The 25,373-nt window shown below is 42.2% G+C and overlaps 1 protein-coding gene across 2 annotated transcripts in view; it reads right to left on the bottom strand.

Moving 5' to 3' along the window:
* abca3b (ATP-binding cassette, sub-family A (ABC1), member 3b) overlaps nucleotides 1-25,373 on the bottom strand; it is a 65,212-nt gene that overhangs the window by 18,386 nt on the left and 21,453 nt on the right. For both annotated transcript variants that reach the window (XM_084072219.1, XM_084072220.1), the window contains exons 9-20: nucleotides 22,219-22,392; nucleotides 20,409-20,590; nucleotides 17,304-17,450; nucleotides 16,480-16,609; nucleotides 13,495-13,649; nucleotides 12,338-12,493; nucleotides 11,756-11,966; nucleotides 10,382-10,532; nucleotides 6,714-6,812; nucleotides 4,317-4,515; nucleotides 1,095-1,401; nucleotides 413-686 (exon numbers count right to left, since the gene is read on the bottom strand). In XM_084072219.1, coding sequence (XP_083928345.1) covers nucleotides 413-686; nucleotides 1,095-1,401; nucleotides 4,317-4,515; nucleotides 6,714-6,812; nucleotides 10,382-10,532; nucleotides 11,756-11,966; nucleotides 12,338-12,493; nucleotides 13,495-13,649; nucleotides 16,480-16,609; nucleotides 17,304-17,450; nucleotides 20,409-20,590; nucleotides 22,219-22,392 — 2,185 coding nt within the window. The remainder of the gene's footprint in view (nucleotides 1-412; nucleotides 687-1,094; nucleotides 1,402-4,316; nucleotides 4,516-6,713; nucleotides 6,813-10,381; nucleotides 10,533-11,755; nucleotides 11,967-12,337; nucleotides 12,494-13,494; nucleotides 13,650-16,479; nucleotides 16,610-17,303; nucleotides 17,451-20,408; nucleotides 20,591-22,218; nucleotides 22,393-25,373) is intronic.

The following is a 25,373-nucleotide window of genomic DNA, read 5'->3' on the forward strand; positions in this document are numbered from 1 at the left end:
AAATGAGTTACATTTTCGCCAGAAGCAGAGTGTATCAAATACAGTATGACTGACTATCATAAACGTTACAGAGCCTCCTCCCTGACAATATCGCCGGGACAGTTTATTTATTCTTGGACCACAATTCTTATATGAGACGATTCTAAGATGACCCAATGTTATTTTCCATAGAGAAATTACTTCCACGACCCAGGGGATGAACGAGTGACGTCAGGACTTCAGTACTCTATTGAGACAAATAAAACCTGCTTTGATCGCATTTCACACCTCGCCATCAATTTCCACTTTTCTCGCCTCCTCTTGTCAATTCGAGACGGGAGGAGGCACTGATCTAATCGGGGACCAGCGGCGGCCATCACTAAACCCCCCCCCCCCCGTATGGCCGGTTCCTTTGCTTGTATTATGCACTCACTCGGTGAGCTGGCTCTGGGCGATCTCGGAGAGGTTGCGCGGCATGGGGTCGTTCCCGGTCTGGATGGAGGCGTTGGGCCCCGCCAGGAGCTTGAACAGGGCGTTGTCCACCATCATGAGGGCCGTGGCCGGGGTGTGGTAGCCCTCGTTGTTGAAGTACGCCGTGGCCTCCGCGAACACGCTGCTGCTGCCGCGGAAGGCGGCGCCCACCACGCAGTGCTCGTTGAACGCCCCGCCCTCCGCCTCCGCCTGGGTCAGGATGTAGTCGGTGAAGTCTGGATGGGGGAAGGGAGGGGGGGGGGGGGGGGGGGGTGGGGGCATACAGGGTAAGAATCAACGGTCTGACATGTATTCTACATTTGCAGATATTGTCGCTGTCGGGCAGAAGCCTTGTATCTCCATATTTCATCTTTTTATGTTTATTCATAAATGAATGCCTTATTTTATAATGAGTCATATACAGTGTATAGCCCATAAACTAAGCGTTGTGACGTGTTGTGAGCTCGTAGATGGGCTATTTTTATATTTGACAAATTTTCACGATTTATCAAAATTAGCAGATCTACAAGCTCATAGGTGCCACGCTATGAGCTTGTATATCTGCTATTTTTGAATAGCCAAAGATGGTCAAAATGGGTAAAAAAAATGTCTTAATGGGTTAATGAAGTCTGTCAGTTCTTTACCGGTGATGTTGACGAGCTGTGCCAGCTGTGCAGTGAGCTGGGAGTCATATGCGCCTGCGAGGGCGGCCGCCAGGGGACCGGCTCCGGGCTCCAGGGCCACGGGGACCCTGGTGTGGCCGTAGCGGCTGAGCGCCAGCCTCAGCTGCGTGGAGCTGTGGTGGTTGGGCAAGGAGCGGGCCACAAACAGGGCTATGGCGGTGAAGACGAGGGGTACCAGGAACTGGGCCACCATCACCTTCCAGTTCCTCCAGCTGTACAACGCCCTTTTCAGGAACATGGCGTAGAACTGCTGCATGTATAATCTGACCTGGTGTGCAGAGCAAAAAGGGGGGGGGGGGGGGTAGGCAGGGATGCAAATGTAAGTGTTGGTCATTTAAAAGGGATATTTCACTTTCAAAATAAATGTGGGTCATTTTATCGTCTACTCAGGCTTTTGGGAGCACCCTGGACAGTTTTTAAGTTGCTTGATTCAGTATTTAAATACTGAATCAAGGAACTTAAAAACAGTCTGGGGGGATTCTAAAAATGTTTTCTAAATCCTAACAGTTTTTTGAAAAAATGATATAAAAACTATCTCAAAATATTTTGTTCCAGGGACCCCCCAGAAGCAAAGATTTGAGTTACAAATGTTCGCGTTAAAAAATATATATTCAAAGATTTGCACAAATGTGGGGCGATTTTTTCGTGCGAATAATGCGTTTTTTTTTTAAACCTTATAAAGTCAAAGGCTCCGTACATGGAGCGAAAAAGCGAAGCGAAAAAGCGTCTTTTAATTATTCGGAACGAGTCCGAATTTTGCGTATATTCGCTATATTCGCCGGTATGTAAGGACCTTTAGAGACGTCAAGCTGTGTCATTCTTCAAGGATCATTAATAAAAAATGAATCAATGAATAAAACATTATTCTAAGCAATCTGTACGGTAGATTATGTTAATACAGTATAATTACCAGGCTGTCATGACAACACAGTCCGCCACACATAATTACAGATCTGTATGTATCTGTAGGCGCTCTCCTGCTGCCACCTATGTTTTGTTTACAGTGACATGATGTGTGCTGCTAAATGATGTCTCCCCTGCACATGAGACTACAGTATACTGTATGCACATAAGTCTACGTTCCACATCTGGTTCTATTCTATTGCTCCACCGTATGTTTATGTGTATATCTGCTGCTATATCCGCTACCTATTTCTAACCTATGCATATTTCTAACCTATAATGCATATATCTGTTATATGATTCTATGCTCCTAACTGCCTCATACCACTGTCTTTTTTGGAATATCTGAACTGCTTGTATATTCACTGCACTGTTAACAGGAATATTTGAATGTCTGGCTAGTTTTATTGTTATTTCCTTCTATTTGTGTTTTTCTTCCCTTTCCTGAAAACTGCAAATGACGGGAGCTTGTGCAAAAAAATAATTTCACCTACTGATTTACCCCTGTAAATCTGTGACAATAAAGTTAAAGATGAATGTATAACTAGGACATCTGCAGTGTTTGGAGGGGGTCTCCCTAATCTTCCATTGAGAAATGTAGACCCTGGTGTTGGGTAAAGCACCTACTGGCTGACAATATCAGTAATGTCATTTGATGCAGGTGCACCGGATTGGACACTAGATGCTCCGCCATCTTTGTTGTATGTAGTTCAGACATTGTTGACAATTACTCTCTCCGTCAGGAGAAGGAGACAGTAGATATTAGGGCTCTGAGGAAGGCTCATAGCCGAAACGCGTAAGCGTTCATTTTATTGGTGTACCAATAAAAAAAGTGGAAATGTGAGTAATTTGTCCTCCGTTTAATTGAATTTTTTGGATGTGCTACCCTTTTGGGGTTTTTTTTATTCCTTTTTTTGATATGTATACTGGACTTTGGGTCTAGCACTCCACTGAGAAAACCCATTGTTGATGCGCAACCTCTTTTTCTTATTTAGTAGATATTAGGGCTTTCACAACTAGAGATTTTTACTGGTCAACTAATTTGACCCAGTGGTAGTCGACTAGTCGAAATTACCTATTCACCTGTTTCCTAGGCTGTGTGTTTTCCACTTCCTGTCGATTTGATCCAATGAAATCCAAAACTGGTCAGATGACCAATGATATCCAATGAAATCGACAGGAAGTGGAAAACACACAGCCTAGGGAACGGGTGAATAAAAATAAAAATAAATTATTATTATTATCCTCCTGCCTTTATTTTTATGCCGTTTTAAGGGAAGTGCTTCTGGCACAGCAGCACAGCAGCACAGCAGCGTCTCCAAGGATCCTCAAAAGGGGGTTATTGCCTAATAATAGGCTATTATTGGGCATACCTTTGACCTCCTTTTGATAATAAAAAAGGCAGAAGGATAATAATAATAGTAATGGCATTAAAACAATGCAAAACAATAAATGAATGAATCAACTATTCGACTAGTAGGCCTACCAACCAGGTCGACTAGTGGTTATACTAGTCGACTAGTTGGTGAAAGCCATAGCAGATATCGTTGTTGAAGGGGCAGAAAACTCTTATCTCCATATTTCGACAGTTTTAACACAGTTTTTTTTTCGTAAATGAATGCCTTACTTGATCATGAATGATCATACTACAGCGTCACACAAAAGCACCAAAAGTATCAGATCCAAAAGCTTGAAATCCTGAAAAGTAACCGTTTTTGACATGTGAGGTTTCCACCCAATATTAAAAAAAATAAAAAACTCCATAATTATAATAGGCTCTATGCACAGCAGCCATATTGGAAAGAAATTGGGCCTCTTCTTCCTTCCTTCACAGGTGTTCCCAATGATACTAATGAAGGCTCTGTTCCATTCTGGTCAGGGTGCTGATATTGTGCATGTTGGCTCACTAGAAACACTCCATTTTGGTTCCCAAATGGCCCCTTATGGTGGGTGTCTAACTCTGAGAGTGTACAAACGGAACCAAATGGACCCGTAAGGGTCCATTTGGTTCCATTTGTACACTCTCAGAGTTATGGGGGTCCTTGAAAATAAGACAACCACTATGCCACACTAAATGGAACAGAGCCTTAATTACTATCATTGGTAACACCTGCGAAGGAAGTAAGGAAGGGGCCCAATTCATTCCCAAAATGGCTGCTGTGCACAGAGCCTATTGTCTCCTATTTTCTGTGACACTTTGTGATCTCGTCTGTCATTTTCAAATGTTTTGAAAACGTTAGCTTACAATGAGATGCCCAAAACGGCTGCTAAAAGACTCACCCCTGTGTTGAGCTTAATGTTGGAGCAGTCCTCGGAGATGAGCGTCCCGCTGTCTGTGAAGTCGGTGTTGTCGGTCATTCCGCTGATGCTGCTGGCGTCGTCGGTGGTCCAGTCGTGGGAGCGTCTCTCGTGCTGGTACTGCAGGGCGGGCAGCTGGATGGCCTGGATGTCCAGACTGGAATCCACCAATTTCCCCACTCTAAACACATGCCGGTACACACATTTTGTCATTAACCTGTGGTTACATACACAAAGAAATAGAATGTACAGGACACTTAACCCATTAAGACCTGAGGCCGATTCTACAAATGTCTTCTAAATCCCAACAGTATTCTGAAAAAACGTATGTTTCTATATGAGTGGTGCTCAAACTTTTTCATGTCAAAGACCCCCAAAATGATATGTATTTGGCCGCCGACCCCCATCTCAAAATGTTTTGTTCCAAGTGACACAGATGCGTTCCAGGTCTAAATGGGTTAAGGTATATATCCACCTCAATACTACATGATGCCTTATGTTCCCTTTTGATAGCATCAATCTAAAGAATGTTTTCTCGTGATGTACAGAATGTGCACTTCCTCTGATCACGTCCTTGGCTGTGAGTGCCTAGGTAGTAGTACAGTCAATGAGTATTAAAAAATCACACCCTGTGTGAAGGTAGCGGCGCCTTTGATACATTTTGTCATCGATATGTGTTTATAGCCACGTGTCACGTGAAGCTTGACCAATCAGAGCGTTGACGTGTGTGACCAATCAGAACGTTGACGGACCTGACCAATCAGAACCTCGACGGGCCTGACCAATCAGAACGTTGACGGACCTGACCAATCAGAACCTTGGCGGGCCTGACCAATCAGAACGTTGACAGACCTGACCAATCAGAACGTTGACGGAAAAGCCAGGTATAGAGCAGCGGCGCCAGCGCCGCTAAAAAAAAAGACTGGATATGACAGCACTCCAAAATAAAATGTAAAGCTTTGGCTCAGATGCACATTAATTCTATTTTGCAACAATTGGCTGCTAACCAGAGCCAGAGGCCAGAGCCTTCATCAGAGCATAGGGATGTTTTATTGTGTTTGTCATTATCATAATTTTATATTTTATATATTTTGACTTTATTGTTTATTTTCTTGCATCTTTGTTTAATCACGTCTTACCCTGTCTATTATTCGTCATTGAGTGATGTGTATGAATGGTGCTTCATAAATAGATAAGATGTTCCTCTCATTTCTAATTCCACACAGTATTGAGGCAGTGTCCCTGCAATCATGCCTTTTCTGTGCATGTATTTAAGAACCACACATTACTACAAAGCACAATTGACTCTCTGATCCTCTCATTTTCCTGTGTACCAGGATTTGAAAAGCTCTACTGTGTGAGAGATGTTCGCCAAATTGAGCAATGCTAGTAAGTCTCTGTTCATTCTCCTCAACATCTCTGTCCATCTCTTTCAGTGCATCTCCCAGGCTAAATGATGCTGGGGTACTTATTTTTGGGTCTCTAATCAATGAAGCCAAGCCATACGTCTTATTAGGACTCATTATCACACTCAAGATGAAAGGCAGCAGCTCACAATGATGAGCTGCATGAAAACCAATAACAGAAAACCAATTAAAAGAAAAACAAGGGGGAAAAGGGGAAGCACAGAGAATATGTGCTTTCAATTATATAATTAATACTAATCTGAGCTCCAGTATTTTTCTAGTTTTTAATTCCATGCCATGGCTATTATGTCTTATATGATAGAAGTCATCGGGATAGATGACTCATCAACCATCAGCTGTTGTCCACCAGATGGCGGTGTGGCTCAACGATCAGCTATGCACACCTCTCGGTTTCCCTGTTTATATCATGGAACATTCTTTTCTCTCTCTAGTCAAAGTCATTTCCTATACAAGACAATGTTTTGTCCTTTCTGCATGAGTGCAAGTGAACTTAAGAAAATGTATCTATTTGTCTAGCATGGCAGCTAACAATGAGAAAGTGGTGGTGGGTACCAGAGAACCAATATGGTGTAAAACAGTGTCTCCCAAACACTGGGTCGGGACACATTTTTGTGAGCAAATATTCATTTTTTCATGTTTCCTACAACAACAACAAAAAAATAAACAAAACAAAAATAATCATTATTTCAAAGATTTAAAAAAATTATAATAATAACATTTTTCAGGACTTAAAGTTAAACCGTTTAAAAAAAAGTTCAGAATGTATTTATTTCTTTATTCCATAAATGTAAAAAACCTTCAGGAAATAGTGAAAATAGCAGATCTACAAGCTCACACCGCGATGCATTGTGAGCATGTAGAATGTAGATAGATTCACAATAAGAGACTGACCATGTCCACCACTCCAAACATGACCCTTTCCTTTGACATGGCATCCAAACTGCGCCAATACCTGAGGAAGACTTCCTCCATGGTGGTTACTGACGCTCCATAGCTGGCGATGCCCAACTCCTCCCTGTTCATCTCCAGCTCAGCAAACAGCAATTCAAACCTGAGAACGAAACAACACAACACGGTCATTCAAAAAAAGAAAAGAAAAACAGAGACTGCGGAACATATCCCACTGAGATTTTAAATGGATCGCTCAATAGTGCCTTCAGACGCAGAGTGGCAAAATGTCAACAACATTTGTGTTATAAATCAGGATGAAAAATATTTGACATCTGTGACATTTTGGAAAAGTGGGCTTAAATCAAACCATATTGACAGCAATGAGTCTCAAATGAGATAGGCTGAAAGACAAAACGGAAACTTAAACAACGGTGAGATACATGTGTAGCAGTGTTGATTTTGACAGCACATTTTGATTTAGTTTTAGTCAGTCTTTTGACTAAAATTCCATTTAGTTTTAGTCATATTTTAGTCATCTGAAATGTTTCACTGTTAGTCTAGTTTTAGTTGACTAAATATCATAAGATTTTAGTCAACTAAATCTACAGTTGATTTAGTCGACTACAATATATTTTGGCGGGACTTGATGGCGTCGTAATGCCTGATTTTACACCTGGTTGCATGCTGAAAATAGCCGATCTACAAGCTCACAACGTTGTAGATCTGCTATTTTCAGAGTGCAACACCCGAGTGCAACCAAACATAAAATGACTTGTCTTTTAGTTCTACTGGATCTCTTCTCCACTCGTCCCTCACTAACATTTTAGTCTAGTTTTTATTTGTCGACGAAATCGTCAATATATTTAGTCTCGGTTTTAGTCATCGTAGCTTAGTTTTTATTTAGTTTTCGTCAGTGAAAAAAAGGTAGTCGACAAACATTTTCAACACCAATGTGTAGAAAGAAGTGTCCGAAAAACAAAGTGAGGAGAAGACAAAAGAATGGCCAACCAAGAACATGAAATTTTGTCTAGAGAGAGATAGAGAGAAAGAAAGACGTGATGGAATAGAATAGGAATAGAAGCATTGATTTCAGCGCTGCAGTAACAGCGGGGTGACTGGTGTTTTTTTCATGTACTGTACAAGATATCTGTCTCCGGCCTCTCGCCAGGTTTAGCACATACTGGGCCACTGAGAGGTGTTAATGAGACACGTTTCAAAATGGAACACTCTGCTGTCCTCAGCTAGCATGTCCTCCACTGACACACACCTGTTCCCCACCACCACACATCTGTCCACCCGCTCTGTGCGTAGGTGATCCGCGGTCCAGAACGGAGTGTAATGGTGTCATTAATTAACCCTTTAAGACCGGGGACGCATCTCGTGTCATTTTTAAGATTTCTTTGGCTATTTTTGGGAAAATCGTGAAAATGTGTGCAAATCTTTGAATACCGGTATATATATTTCTTTAAAGGACAACTTTAGTTTTTTACAACCAAGGTTTATATTTTAGATTGTAATTAAAGTAAATAAAATATGAGTGTACATTTTTTTAAATGTACTGCTTTCTATAGTTTTAGCAATTTTCGCAATCTTTTTTACGGTGGGCGGGGGCATTCTGTCCGGTGGCTAAATATGTATTTTTTTACACAATAACCTGGTGTTTTCTTTATTATTATTTACAGTAGCTCTTCTAGCCCCCTATAACTCACATCTGGCCATCAAAGACCACAGGACCTTTTTTAATGTCTAAAAAAGGCATATTTAGCCACCGGACAGAATGCCCCCGCCCACTGTAAAAAATATCGCAAAAATTGCCAAAACTGTAGAAAGCAGTAAATGAAAAAAAAATAACACTGATCTTTTATTTACTTTAATTACAAGCTAAACTATAACCCTTGGTTGTAAAAAACTAAAGTTGTCCTTTAAAGCCAACATTTGTAACTCAAATCTTTGCTTCTGGGGATTCTACAAATGTCCACAAACAGTTTTTGGAAAAAGCTTACATTGCTATAATCAGTGGTTCTCAAACTTTTTCATGTCAAGGACCCCCAAAATTATATGTATTTGGCCACGGACCCCCATCTCAAAATATATTGTTCCAAGGACCCCCCAGAAGCAAAGATTTGAGTTAAAAATGTTTGCTTAAAAAAAAATATATATATTCAAAGATTTGCACATGTTGAAAAATAGCAGATCTACAAGCTCATACAAGCTTGTATATCTGCTATTTTTGAATAGCCAAAGAAATCTTAAAATGACACAGATTCTTTCCCGGTCTAAATGGGTTAATGTCATTGGGCTGCAAGGACCTCCAATCTTCCTCCGCAGACCGACTCGCCTCCTCGCCTAACACTTACTTATTACCTTTTTAACTGCACTTATTGTTTGCTTATGATTTAGATAGTTGAGATACATGGTCGTTTATGTTATTTAGATGAATGCTAGCTATGTTATTCACATAGATGCTAGCTATGTTATTTTGATAGATGCTAGTTATGTTATTTATATTTATTCCTTATTGTATTTATTTTTCCCACTGTTAAAGTTCTCTTTTTTTACAAGGGGGCCCTGCTCAAAGGAAGGAACAAGTAGGGCTTACAACATGAAATACAATCAAATACAAATTACACGTTTAACAAAAAGAAACTAACTTTTCTTCATCAGAGTCATGACTTTGATGACAGTCAACACATTTAGCAAACTGAAGAACAACACCTGCAGACCTCAGTTTTTAATGTCTGAAGTTGCATCTTACAAATCACCCAAAGGGATTAAGTGCTCCACTTTAATGTCTTTCTGGAACTGATTCTAGGACAACGAAGCGTAAAAAGATGCTAGTCAAGTTATTTATATACAGTAGAGTAGATAGTCTGGTTTGGGCCAGCTACTGCCCTCTCCAAAGACCCAGTCGTCCAGAGTCATCCAAAGACAACTGAGAAGCAGGCCTTGTATCAAACTTCTTATTAAAATGTTTTCTTCCATAGTTTTCCATGTATAGAATGAGCGTCGCGCCTGTCACAGACATGCGCAGAGCAAGTTCTGTCAGGGAACTGACAGTGCTGTGTGGTGGCCTACTATAGGACCGCATCAGCTTCACGTGCTCATACACTCATCCACTCACACTCATTTCATTCTCAGACCGCTCTACTTAAGCTGGAAGGTTGCACTTCTCATCCTGCTTGCTTTAGCTGCACATTGTTGCTGTGCTGCTGTCATTCATTCATTGCTGTGCTAAATTGCTGCTCACCCTCCACCACCCCATGCTACCACCTGTTGTTTTTGGATCTGCTGTTTATGTACTGGGGATTCTGAGTCCCTATGGTTGGGAAATGCGCTTTATCAGAGTACCTAAAAGCAGATCCAATTCATCGCCAAACCATAATAAATATATTGCTCATTTTATATTCAATAAATATATCTTATCCTTCATGATTTGTCTTTTTCTATTTCTGAGTTACCCTGACAGAATTATTATTTTGATAGTATATTGTTTAGACTGACGCTATGTTATTGGTGTCCCTGTGAGGTTTACTGAGGCACTACACTGCCTCTCTTATTGTAAGTCGCTCTGGATAAGAGCGTCTGCTAAATGCCTAAATTGGACATTGCATTCCTCCAGACTTGCAAGGCGTTCTGGATGCGAGCGTCTGCTAAATGCCTAAATTGTAACGTAACTGTCGAGTACATGCATACGTCATGATACAGCCGCAGGCTGGGGGAGAGTCTCACCTGTGGGTGCTCTCCTTGGGCAGGATGTAGGAGAGCTCTGCCCCGGCGCTGCTCTCCAGCGTGGCGTTAGGAACGTACATGTGGACCAGGCGGGTGATCTCAGACACGTTACAAAGAGCGTCCTTCACGATGACCATGTGGTACCCAGCACCTGATGATGGGGGATTTGGAGGAATTACAGCACTTTCACATTTTCCACATCTTTCGACTATTACACACTCTGTCTGTGTGTGTGTGTGTGTGTGTGTGTGTGTGTGTGTGTGTGTGTGTGTGTGTGTGTGTGTGTGTGTGTGTGTGCGTTTGTGTCCCATCTTCCTGCAAAACCTTCAGGCCATAACAGACCAAGCCGATCGTTAGCAGACAACAGCAGCAGTATCAGTGTCGAGGGTCTTGAGTGATCCCTTAAAAAAAACTATCCAATTCCCTGACATAAAGCTCTCTCACACTGAACCCCTACTGTTTCTGGAAGACCATCATTATGGTGTAAGGCTTTAAGCTATCACCATCCACTATCGAGTGCTTCGGTGACTCACACCAACAACATTGACTGAAAAGTTCTGAGTTTGAAACCAACAAGAGGACTTTCCAGTACTTTCCTTACTCGGTATCTGTAACTTTGTAACTCTAACTGCTTTGCTGCCCGCGCGGGATCAATAGAAAAGGTATCCATCTACCGGTATCTAAACTGGGAGCCTGTCAACCATACTTTGCTCTCTGCTATCCCAGTGGTTCTCAAAGTGAGGTCTGGGGACCCCAGGGGTCCATGAAGGGGTTCCAGGTGGTCCCAAGCTAAATTAGTTCATAAAGCACCTAAATCAGTCTAACCACTTTAACCCTATTTTATACTTCAAAAAAGCCAATCTACAACCTCAACACGAGAGTTGTAGTGTAGATCTGCTATTTTTGAAAAAAATCTTGGAATAATTTAGAAATGTTTTAAACCAAATCCTCTCTTTCGGGGGTCCCTGGCACAAAATATTTTCAGTTGCAGCATAATAAATATCAATTTGGGGGTCCTTGACAGGAAAACATTTGAGAACCACTGCTCAATCCTATCTGTATAAACCAATACAAATGGCACAGAAATCGTCTTAACCCATACAGACCGGGAACGCATCTGTGTCATTTTTTAGATTTCTTTGGCTATTCAAAAATAGCAGATCTACAAGCTCATAGCGCGGCACCGAGTGCCGCGCTATGAGCTTGTAGATCTGCTATTTTTGAAAAATCTTGAAAATGTGTGCTTTTCTTCTGGGGGGTCCCTAGAACAAAATATTTTGAGATGGGTGTCTGCGGCCTCAGGTCTTAAATGTCCCTCTTCTCGTCCCCCAGCTTCCGTCTCCCGTCTTGGCTCTCCATCGGCGCGCTCCTCACCGTATTTGTTCTTGAGGAAGAGCGGCGAGCCGCAGCACTGCAGCTCTCCCCCCGCCATGATGGCGATGCGGTCGCCCAGCAGGTCGGCCTCGTCCATGAAGTGCGTGGTGAGCACGATGGTGCGGCCGCGCTTCTCGCCCTGCAGCAGGTCCCAGGTGGCGCGCCGCGCCGAGGGGTCCATGCCCGACGTGGGCTCGTCCAGCATCACCACCTGAACATTGGATCAGACAGACAGACAGACAGAACTGAAATGTTAGAAGATTTACACAAAGAGGGACATTTTTATTTATTTTTAAACTCTGACTCTGTTCTCAAAAATACGATACATATCGTTGTTGTCGGGCAGAAACCTCTTACCTCCATATTCTAACTTTTTGTGTTTATTCGTGAATGAATGCCCTACTTGATCATACTACAGCGTCACACATAAGTGTGCAAACTCCTGGTCGCTATACTTGGCACCGGGTGAAAAAAGGGTTACAAAATCGTGGGATCCCGAAAAGTAACAGTTTTGGACATATGAGGTTTCCCCCCCCCCTCGACAGAGACGATATATACTACTAACACCAATATGTTTCAAACCTTGGAGTCTCCGGTGAGGGCGATGCCGATAGACAGCTTTCTCTTCATGCCACCAGAGAGGGTCTTGGAGCGGGAGTGACGCTTGTCCTCCAGGTTCAGGATGCGGATGATGCGGTCCACTTCAGCCGGGATCTGGTCTCTGGGGAAGCCTTTCAGCTGCGCACACACACGCACACGCACGCACACGCACACACACACACACACACACACACAGAGAGGAAGAGAGGGAGAAGTCCCGCTATGAGCTTGTAGATATGCAATTTTTTTGAAAAATCTTGAAAGTGTGTGCAAATCTTTGAATATATATATTTTTAAAGCGAACATTTGTGACTCAAATCTTTGCTTCGTGGGGGTCCCTGGGAAAAAAATATTTTACAAATGTTCGCTTTCAAAGATTTGCAAATATTTTCACAATTTCTCAAAAAAATAGCAGATCTACAAGCTCATAGCGCGGCACTCGGTGCCGCGCTATGAGCTTGTATATCTGCTTTTTTTTGAATAGCCAAAGAAATCTAAAAAGGACAGAGATGCTTTCCCGGATTGAATGGGTTAAGTCATTGGTTCTCAAAGTGGGGTCCGAGGACCCCCAGGGGTACTTGAGGGGGTTCCAGGGGGTCCCCAGCTAAATGATGGACAGGGACCAAATGGACCCTTATGGGTCTGTAACTCTGAGAGTGTACAAATGGAACCAAATGGACCCTAACGGGCCCATTTGGTTCCATTTGTACACTCTCAGAGTTAAATTAACATTGATTTTACAATATGAATTGGGGTCCCAGAGATATAAATGCCATTAAATGGGGGTCCGTAGCCTCTAATGCATGTTAAACTGGGGGTCCTTGAAATTAAAATGGTTGAGAATCAATGCTAGAGCCGTAAAAAATCTTTTCTTATGGGGGTTCCTGGCTTATATTTTCAAATGGGGGTCCGTGGGCTAACAAGTGTCAATTTGGGGGTCCCTGGCATGAAAAAGTTTGAGAAGCACTGGGTTAAGTAGTATAAAGCAATGCTTTTTGTCAAAATGAACCCATGGGAAGACAAAGAGACAAAGAAATCAAACTAGTGTAGTGTGCGTGCGTGCGTGCGTGCGTGCGTGCGTGCGTGCGTGCGTGCGTGCGTGCGTGCGTGCGTGCGTGCGTGCGTGTGTGGGGGTGTACCTGTGCATAAAAGAGCAGGTGCTCCCTGACCGTCAGGTTGTCAAACAGCACGTCGTGTTGAGGACAGAGGCCCAGACTGCGGCGGATCAGCGCCATATCCTGGCAGATGTCATAACCGTTGATGTAGGCCCGCCCACTGGTGGGTGGGAACAGACCTGGGCAACGAGGACACACACACACACACACACACACACACACACACACACACACACACACATCACAGGAAAGGAATTACAGCATCCTGCTGGCGCTATTAAATGACCTCAACCACCGATGACTGAGCAGGTTGAGCAAAGTCAGCACTCTGCCGCTGCCAGTGACGTAAAGTACATTTACTTAAGTACTGTACCCGAGTACACTTTTGAGGAATTTTGAGTTTTACTGGAGCATTTCCCATTTTCGATACTTTTACTTCTACTCCACTGCATCTCAGAGGCAAATGTTGTACTTTTACTCCACTACAATTATTTGGCAGCTTTAGTTATAGTTACTTTGTAGATTTCGATTATTATCACAAAACAGACATTAACCACTTCAGCTCCATATGTTTTTCGGCCATTTGAAAATAGCCGATATACAAGATCATCGCGACACATTGTGAACTTGTAGATCTGCTATTTTCAAAAGATTTTTTATACATTTGAACTTGTGAAATGGGACATTCTGCACAATGAGTACTTTTACTTTTGGTACTTTTTGTACATTTTGATACCAATACTTTTGTACTTTTACTCAAGTACATTTTTAATACCTTACTTGCACTTGTAACAGAGTATTTCTACACTGCAGTATTGATACTTTTACTTAAGTAAAAAATGTGAGTACTTTTTCCACCACTGGCAGCTGCTCCCGTAGTACTGCATTACGGAACTCAAATTTATGCTTTTGCACCCCCGCTTTCTGACATAAAACTGTCAGGAATTTATTCGATAGTGAGCTAGTTTGAACTGAAAATATATTAAGAATATATTTGGCAATTGCATGCATTAGTCCACTTTTGTACACTTTGGCCATCGTAATTCAACCCAGTTGCAGGAAAGAGAGAATGTATGCCAAGCACCTTGACATACCCATAAAATAAAACCTCATGAATTTTGCTATAAAATGATATAGCGAGAATTTCTCTCTCCCTCTCTCTCACACACACACACACACACACACACACACACACACACACACACACACACACACACACACACACACACACACACACACACACACACACACACACACACACACACACACACACACACACACACACACACAAGGACTAGTATAGCCAAATGCACAATGCTTAATCAGAATCCTACTTAAATCTTAGTCTCACTCTCATCCCAAAGCTGGAAACAGTTGAAGTAATCAAAATGAACAAATCAAAACAAGGACATAATCTTCTAGTATGACATTATTGTGTGTGAATGAGGGAAAAAAGAGTGAAATTGCAATTTCTCGTAATAGTTTGTCCTGTACCTGTCATACTAATCCTGTAAGCGACACACACTCACTGCAACAGGAGTTGAGTAGAGTCACGCACAGTGGAGCAGTTAACTTTAACAACCACCATCTATCACCTTCTATTGTCTTCCTAAGTGGTCTATCAGCTCCCATTTTTTTCTTTTGTTCTCAAAAGCATCCCATGGGCTTGACTGGACGCCTTTGATGGTTGCCAGTTTTGACACTCTTGCTCTAGGTGTAGAACATTACAGCAACAGGTGTTAGAGCAATTTAAATATTCTTCGTTTCCCGTTTCCTGCCCCCAACCCCCCCCCCCCCCCCCCGATACAGACAGACAGACAGACAGACAGACACACACACACACACACCTTCAATTCTAAATAGAGTGTATTCAACTTTGCCCACATGCATAGTAAGTGTTTAAGATGGTCCATTCTGGTGTAAAGTTATTGAATTTAAATGGGTGGGATTCACTCTACCCCTACAACCGCGGCTCTGTCTACTAGGTGACAGGGCAGCGGCCCCTGGTATAACTAACAACGAATTCACCATTGTAAAAGTTGGACTTTGCCAGAATCCTGCTGCGTAATTGGAAGACCCCTAGAACACCTGGGCTTAAAGAGTGGAATGAGGAAATGACTAAGATTACGTCATATGAATATGTGTTGGGTAGAGTGGCGAACAGTCTTCTCCCGGGTGGTTGAAGCCAGAAGACTGTTCGCAGCTGAGACAGAGCGCAAACGTCGAGGCACAGACGGCTGTGTTGTTGACGGACAACGGATGATGAGAAACAAAAATACAACGGATGCACGCTTATGAGAAACAAAAATAAATATTCACTACTACGACTACTTTTGTATTTGACATTTTTCAATTTCTCTAAATATTATAAACTTTCACATATCGCGTATGAAAAGGCTACTATGGGCTACAGTGAAGTCGGACCGAATGACTGAAACGTTTTTTATTTTTTTACTCTTGGTGTGGGGATTATGTTATGAAAGAAGAGAAATTGCAACTGCTATAGTCCATGGGAAACCATAAACCTACATCTAAATGAGTTGCCATATTTACATATTAACATTGAAACTCCGCAAGATATTCCTCTACACTTATTTAGTGAGAACATTGCTCCTCCTGCTGCTGAGAGCATCTCAGCCGCCCAGCCCCGCCCCTCACCCCCTTCTGGCTTCAACCACCCGGGAGAAGACTGTTCGCGGTAGAGTGAATGGAGAAGGAAAGATGAAAGAGAAATGGGACAGATTTCGGATTTATATGAACCTTAAATGAACAAATTGATCCTGATAGAACAGAGCTATAATTCATATCCTCAGATTGTGAGAACTTCTCTGTAATCAATATTTTTTATTGGGATTCCTAAACTGTGCATTTATTTTGTATTTTATTTTTAATTTCTGGGAATGGCTGTATTGTGTTGTTGTTTTGTGCCGCACTGTACCATTGAGTTTACATTCCGTACCACTTGGAAAAATAAATAAACATTTGAATTACAAAAAAAAAGATGGTCACCTGTCAGCATGGACAGCGTGGTGGTCTTTCCGGCCCCGTTGTGACCCAGCAACACCGTGATCTGTCCCTCGAACATGTTCACCGTGAGGTCCCGCACGGCCTGCCGCGTCTTGTTGCCCAAAGTGAATTCCTGACAGGCGGCCAAAATCAAAAAAGGAATTTACAAACACATTTCTTTGAGACCACCACTGGCCCCCCGAGGGCAGATTAACCTCGCTGCTTAATATTTACCCACTTCAAACTCCCTCTGTATATATTTAACCCATTAAGACCGGGAACGCATCTGTGTCATTTTTAGATTCCTTTGGCTTTTCAAAAATAGCAGATATACAAGCTCGTAGATCTGCTATTTTTGAAAAATCTTGGAAATTTGTGCAAATCTATGAATATATATTCTACAAATGTCTTCTAAATTCTAACTGTTTTTTTGTAAACTTATGTTGCTATATCAGTGGTTCTCAGGTTTTTCATGTCAAGGACCCCCAAAATGTATTTCGCCGCGGACCCCTATCTCAAAATATGTTGTTCCAGGGACCCCTTAGAATCAAATATTTGAGTTAAAAATGATCGCTTTAAAAAATGTATATATTCAAAGATTTGAAAAAAAAAAAAAACACGATTTTTTAAAAATAGCAGTGCCGCGCTACGAGCTTGTAGATCTGCTATTTTTGAAAAGCCAAAGAAATCTAAAATGACACAGATGCGTTCCCGGTCTTAATGGGCTAGTGGCAGAATTCTCCATCTGTGCCCTTGTTATAATGGGATTAAAAACCAATGGGGCATGCTGTGAGCCTGTGAGCCTCAGTGGTCATTATGCCGCTCACCTTGGCCAGATGTTTGATCTTGACCCCGGAGACCAGTCCAGCTGGCTCCTCCTCGATGAACTCGCCCTTCAGAGCCTTCTCGGCGTCCTCCTCTTCCTCCTTCTCGTTGACCAGAGCCATGCGGGGGCTGCTGCACCAGTAGGAGGGCTGGGGATGGACAGATGGAGATGGTGGGGGATAGTAGGGATAGAGACAGAGGAATGGACAGAAGGGCAGAGGGAATGGAAGTGGACACGGGGCATGAAATGTGCCTTCGAGTCAAAAGCACTGACCTGTAGACTAATGTTCTACAGCAGTGGCTCTCAACCAGTGGTCCGGGGACCACCAGTGGTCCTTGAAGGGATTCCAGGTGGTCCCCAGCTAAATGATAGTTAGGAACCAAATGGACCCTTATGGGTCTGTAACTCAGAGAGTGTACAAATGGAACCAAATGGACCCCTCAGAGTTAAATTAACATTGCTTTTTCAATACAAATTGGGGTCCCAGAGATAGAAAGGTTATTAAATGGCGGTCAGTAGTCTAATGCATGTCAAACTGGGGGTCCTTGAAATTAAAATGGTTGAGAATCACTGCTAGAGCCGTACAAATCTTATTTTGTGAGGGTCCTTGGCATATCTTTTCAAATGGGGGGCTACTAAGTGTCAATTTGGGGGTCCTTGACATGAAAAAGGTTGAAAACCACTGTTCTACAGGTCAAATGTACAAAGAATGTTGCCAAATACCCTTCACACAGCGAACACAGTTCGAGTGTGCACAATCGACAACTGTTATTGAATAAGAGTGTGAGACATTAATATTAACGACCTGCTAGTTAAAGCCGATGGTTGGCGTGTAGTAAACTGTAGTGTGTCACTGCACACAGTCTGCATCACTCAAAGTGGAAGTAAGGTTTGTGTCTACATGCCCCATCTATGAGTATAGGGGTCATTGAGCTGTTCACACTTAACTGCCAATTATTCATCTTCCAAAGAGAGATTATGTGTTCTAAAATGACACATCAGTGACCAGGCACAATGGTCAACTTCTATTGCATAACACACGCTTTGTACAGTGGGTACATCCTCTTGTCGAGACAGGCAGGACAAACTACAGGATGCAACGAACGATACTAGGAACACATTAATGCCTCTAACAACAAAGCCAAGTGTATATAATGGCTCTTTTTTTTCCCTTAGGAACATTGAGGAAATGGCCCGTCAGAGGAAGAATGACGGGGGTTTTCAGAGGAAAAACTATAGAAGGTCACAGACCGAGGACTGACGTTGTTAGCATTGTCCCGGTAATGATCGACACAGCTGAGGACACCCTCCTGAACAAGACTCCCCCCTGATAAAACTCTCTGGAGCTGTTCTGCCATCTAAAATTGTCACTGTTGCGCAGAAACCTTGGATCCAATGTAATTATTACACAAGCAAAAAAAATGTCATTGGTTAAATATTTATAAAACCCACAGACATTCTGACGTCTGAAGAAATTATAGGGTAGAAAGAAAGGAAGCTGCTTGCACACTGCTGGGCTCCACTTTAAGAAATGATTTATTGCCCCCAATGAGTGCCCGAGTGACGTGTTTGACCTACACGCTCTTCATCAGACAGCTACAGAGTGTGTGTGGCTCAAAACATCACCCGGGCTGTCATTGGGTGCAATAAATCATTTTTAAACTGGAGTGCGAGCAGTGTTCTGCTCTTTTCTTTATCTTTAAAGTTTGCTTTTCTTAGGCTCAGCACCTGCCTTGTTTGTAATGGATGTGCATGTTTCTTCTTGCAACATGTAAGATGAAACTACATTTCAAACTACTTTTTTGGTATCTTTACACAACACTGTCTCACAATTAACTATCAAATAGGGCATTGATTCATGAAAAAACATACACATATAAAATATTGAGATTTCTGCCCAACAGCAACAATAAAGAAGCTGTGACCAGACAAGGATGTCAACAACAATCATCTCAAGGGCAGCTCTGATTAAGAGAGAAGGTCACCTGTGACTCTGGGAAAAAGTTGGGACATTTGCGTTTATAAGAATCCTTTTTCTCAGTTAGACAATTAAAAAGGTTCCTCACCCCAACAAACACACACACACAATGGCTAAACAGCGAAGTACGCCTCTGCTCATTCCACGCCCAGTCTCTGGAAGTCCCGCCAGTGCCAGGAAATGCGTCTTGCATGTTTATTTATGAGTGCGTATGCGAGCGAAAGTGCTTCCTTTTCGTGAGCGTGCTGCCAAGTTTTAGCGATAAGCCTCGCTTGCCTTGGCTGGGAGGACCCGGCCTTCCTGTCTCTCCAGCCAGCTGAGTGCAAAGACTTCCTGTGACCAACGCGTCACCGCAACCTTACCGGTGTCACCCTGTCTGAGACACTTTCACTACGCTCTCACAAAGACCTGATAATAAACAAAGCGCTAACCAGACAGCCTTCCCCTGAACCTTTGACCTGCGAAGAGAAACGGACAAAGCATCAAAGCCTCTACTCTGCTCCTAATTGTAATACTTAAAAAAGAGGTTATGGTTTCCAGTGAAAATCACACCACGTCCTGGAAGCCATAAGAAATGCACCATGTCCTTCATGCCTAATTTATACTCGGCCGTACAACTAAGTGTAAATCAGTGTTTACCTTGAGCTGGTGCAAAGTAACTATTTACTCAAGTACTGTACTTAAGTACAATTTTGAGGTACTTTTACTTTACTGGAGTATTTCCAATTGTCTATCCTTTTACTTCTACTCCACTACATCTCGGAGGCAAATATTGTACAATTATTTGACAGCTTTAGTTACTAGTTACTTTGTAGATATACATTATTACATTATAAAACATACATTAACCACTTTAGCCCTATTTTATGCCTAGGCTATTTGAAAATAGCCGATCTACAAGCTCACGACGTGTCGCGGTGCGACGCGTCGTGAGCTTGTAGATCGACTATTTTCCAACATTTTAGTACTTTTACTTTTGGTACTTTAAGTACATTTTGATGCCAATACTTTTGTACTTTTACTTTTCCGCCACTGACCTTGAGTTTGCTCGTGAACACGAGCAAAATGAATGGCAAAGACTGCGAGTGTGCATGTACTACGCATACGTTTCGGGTGTTTAATGCGTACCAGGACGAAGAAGTAGTACGGCAGAGGCACTCCGTACTCCCCGGGGAAGACGGCCTCCACGTACCACGCCACCACGCCGTACAGCAGGGCGTCCAACAGCAGCAGAGCCATGACCTGAGCCAGGGAGAAGTCGTCGTCCACCGTCACCGAGTCAAACAGGTTGGACCACTGGATCCCTGTTCCTACAGGAGAGGACAGGAGAGGACGGGTGATTAATACATAGGCAGTGTATAACAAATATGAACCCATTAACACATTGGGTGCCAAAACCGTATATATACGTTTTTTGGAAAAAAAGAAAGAAAAAAAAATCTTTTTTTTTTTTTTCCAATTTTTTTTTCTTTTCTCTTCACATCACCAGGAGATATCATTTTTCTAAGATTTAGACTCCAATCCACTTCCTGGTTAACTTATGACTTCAAAAGCCTGCATCTCGGCTCCTAAAAAATGGTTAAAAATCCTGGCACTCAGTGTACTCTGTTTTAAAAAAAACCTGGCACCCCATGTGTTAAGACCTGGAACGCATCTGTGTCATTTTTTGATTTGAGCTTAAAAAGCATTATTTTACACTTTGGCTTTTCAAAAATAGCAGATCTACAAGCTCGTAGCGCGGCACCGAGTGCCGGCGCTACGAGCTTGTAGATCTGCTATTTTTGAAAAATCGAGAAAATGTGTGCAAATCTTTGAATATATATATTCTGAAAGCGAACATTTGCAACTCAAATCTTTGCTTCTGGGGAGGTCCCTGGAACAACATATTTTGAGATGGGGGTCCGTGGCCAAATACATATACATTTTGGGGTCCTTGACACGAAAAAGTTTGAGAACGACTGACACAGTCAGTCAAAAAAACTGTTAGGATTTAGAAGACATTTTTGTAGAATCGGAACCTCAGGCCTTAATGGGTTCAACTGTTTCTGCCAGTTCCCCCTCCTCACTCAACAGGCACCCGGACCACCCAGCAGGGGCCACTAGTGTAGCAACAAAGACCCTCGGAGCAGCTTCCCACTCGCAAGCAAATGCCAGTTGGGTTCGTCAGAACAACCCGGATAAAGGCCCGGACCGTTGAACCTTGCACAGTCCGGGCACCTAGGCTCCGAAGTAGGCCGACAGTGCATCGCAGGTTCGAGTCCCGTTCCCGACCATCTTTACTGCATGTCTCTCCCCATCTCTCTCTCCCCCCGTTTCCTGTCTATCTCCACTATACGCTATAAATAAAAGGCATGAAAGCCCCACCGCTGCTAGGAACTGAATCCAGGTCTCTGCGGTGTGTTTTGCCTCTATATACCACCCTGCCAATCCACATGTGGCATTTCTAATCATTTCCTTGTATCCATCTTCAACACACATCTGTGAGCAAATCCACTTTGATGATAACATAAGCCTTAACCCATTGAGACCTGAAGCCGATTCTACATGTCTCCTAAATCTCAACAGTTTTCTGAAAAACGTATGTTTCTATATCAGTGGTGCTCAATCTTTTTCATGTCAAGGACCCCCAAAATGATATGTATTTGGCCGCGGACCCCCATCAAAATATTTTGTTCCAGGAACCCCCAGAAGCAAAGATTTGAGTTAAACATATTCGCTATACAAACATATGTATTCAAATATTTGCACACATTTTCACGATTTTTCAAAAATAGCAGATCTACAAGCTCATAGCGCGGCACTCGGTGCCGCGCTATGAGCTTGTATATCTGCTATTTTTGAATAGCCAAAAGTGTAAAATATGGCTTTTTAGCTCAAATCTAAAAATGACACATTTCCAGGTCTTAATGGGTTAAGGTCTATCGTGTGTTCATCTTACCTTTGCCTTCAAACATTCCTATAAGCTGGGCACCCATAGCCATGGCTACGTTGGAGATAAGGCAGGCGGACGTCTTCTGGGTATGGCTCAGCAGGTCATAGCGTGGCCACAGGAACAGGTAAGGCAGGTAGCTGAGGAAATAGATGAAGCCACCCGCAGCTGCTGCTACATTGGCTGGAGACAGACACATCGTGGAGACAGTGAGACGAACGTATCAGAATCAGCTTTATTGTCACATCACAGGTTTGCAGAGGTGAAAAAGTGGGTGAAATTTGTTTTCGCGCATAGTTCCATCGTATTATTTCCATAGAAAGAAAGAAAGAAAGAAAGAAAGAAAGAAAGAAAGAAAGAAGAAGGGGGGGGGCAAGGGGGAAAAGAGATCAATCAAAGAAAACAAACACTTAACCCATTGATACCTGGAACGCATCTGTGTCACTTTAGATGTCTTTGGCTATTCAAAAATAGCAGATCTACAAGCTCATAGCGCGGCACCGAGTGCCGCGCTATGAGCTTGTAGATCTGCTATTTTTGAAAAATCTTGAAAACATTTTTTTTTTTTTTTTTTCCAAAAACTGTTATGATTTAGATTTTTTTTACAGAATCGCCTTAGGTCTTAATGGGTTAATACCTGAGATAAGTGGGAAATAAAATGTGCGACATCATGGAGACAATGGGAAGAACTGAAGATTTCTCTATACCATTATGTTATAGTGGGTTTCTCTTGGTTCCAATTAAATGGTACACGTTTTCGTGCTAAGGAATATGTTTATTTAGCAACTCTAATGAAGCATGAGAAGGAGCCAGTAAATGTGTTTTAACCCATTGATACCTGGAACGCATCTGTGTCACTTTAGATGTCTTTGGCTATTCAAAAATAGCAGATATACAAGCTCATAGCGCGGCACCGAGTGCCGCGCTATGAGCTTGTAGATCTGCTATTTTTGAAAAATCGTAAAAAATATTTTTGACATTTTTTTCCGTTTTTTTTTAGGATTTTGAAAATGTTTAGAAGCGGCCTCAGGTCTCAATGGGTTAATATGATGTACTCTATATAGCACAAAGTAAACTCTATTCATTTTATGTCTTTGTCAGTGTAAGAGAGGTAGCATTCCTATGTGCCCACATGCATATGACATTGGTTTTGATTTCATTTCGCTATCGTGAAAATTAAACATTGTGTAACTGATTGTTGACAATTGTAAGGAGTCATTTCAGACAAAACATCATAAATGTCCAGCAAATCAAATGTCTGGGTACCCGTTTTGTGTTGTGAGAACATCAAATGACGTTGAACTATATGTCATTTGAGGTACATAAATGCAGTCAAATCAAAAGAATGCAGTGCATTGTAATAATCCAGAAATAAACCAAAGGAAAAAGGGGGAGAGAAGAGACAGGCGGAGGACAGATGAGAGTTGCGCAAGAAGACGACATGTGACTCAAAGAGTTATTTTGACTTGGATTTCTGAATAAAATGACATTTCATGGCAGACAATGTGCCGTTATGTGCCTGAATGGTGCACATTATTGATCAAGTAGCATTATTCCTAAATAGATTGAGAGTGGGTGGGTGAAGGAAGAGCCTGTCTTTGTATGAAATAATAAGCCAGCGTCAGGCCAAGGGCAAGACTTGTGTTTTGACATATCTTGACAGAAATATAGCCCGTCCTTGTCACAAGACAGGCCATGAGGGAAATAAGCCCCTCTTTCTGTTCTTCCCTCTACTCTCATGTTTTAAATAAGGCAATAAATCCCATTAGCTTAGCTTAGTTGGAGGATTTCATATTCTATGAGTATTGCCTGCAAGTATAGTCAAATATTGTTAATCAATTAGGTGTATACAAGACTGAGGAGAGCCTAGTACAGGGTCCCCACACATTTTTAGCAATGAATTTCCAAAACTTTTCCAAAACTTTTCCAGAATATTTAGCCCAATTTCCAGGCCTATATAACAATCATTCGCCGCAATAATGTGTCTCTTACTCCTATGTAGAATGCCCAAAGATAGGCAGTGTAGCAAAAATAAAGTTTGAGACATACATTAGGCTGCCGTCACACAGCCCGTTCGGCGAAAAACTACTTATGTTACATATTTCGTGTAATATTATTCATGTTTATGAAAATGTTTTGTTTTAACAAAATCAATAGCCAAAAAACAATGCATAGCCAAATATTTTTCCAGGACCCTTGATAAATTCCAGGACCTTTGATGATGTTTGATCAATTTCAAACCTTTTCCAGTACTGGATTTTTTTTTTTTTAATTTCAAAATATTTCCAGGAATTTCATGACCGTGGGGACCCTGCTAGTATACCCATGAATACAATCTTCAGGAATAAGACAGTGGCTTGTGACTACAATATATATGACATGTGTACAGTATAGATTTGGTACCCGACCTATTTTTATCACACAGTCTATCTCTGTCACCTGCAACAACAAAACATCAATCATTCATAAAAGGCCAGCCTAGGGCAAGACCATAAAGGGGAGAAAGCAAGAGAAGACGGCAAGTGGAACTGGAAAGACGGGAGAAAAAAACAAGAACAACCATGGGCTGCCATGTATTTTATTTTTCCCCCAAAGCAGAGACATCGGGTCTCTGCTCTACATTTTAAAGTGTCTTGAGACAACTTGTTGTGATATGTGGCACTATAATAAATTTGAATTGAATAGATGACAGATGGAGATGATAGTGTGGCCTGAGTGCACTCAGCAACACAATATGACTGACTGGGTGAAATTCAACCCCTCCGTGTAAACCAACAAAAGCATAGTGTCTCGCATATCTTTTCAGTGGATCAGCAGGTAGAGTGCCTGTCTTGAGCAAGACACTGACTGACCCCCTAACTGCTTCCAGCCGGCATTTTCGTGTCTTGCATGGCTGTCTCTGCCACTGAATGTGAAGTATACTGAATATTTTAAAATCACTTTCAGTGGTCAGAAAACTCGAAAAGCACTATATATACCGTGAATGCAGTTCTTCTCAAAGTCAGGCCCATGTGGACTACTGCCATCAAGCTAGATGATGAACACACTATAACCTGCTCTCACTGTGCAGGAAGTCATGGTTCTCAGCTACCAGAGACTCACACTGGGAGGTTCCTTTGTATTATTTTATAACGAGAGGCCCTGGGCTCTCCATTTCCTCCTCT

Source organism: Gymnoscopelus microlampas (genome assembly GCF_963454915.1).
Source record: "Gymnoscopelus microlampas genome assembly, chromosome: 11".
In the NCBI taxonomy this organism is placed as follows: Eukaryota; Metazoa; Chordata; class Actinopteri; order Myctophiformes; family Myctophidae; genus Gymnoscopelus; species Gymnoscopelus microlampas.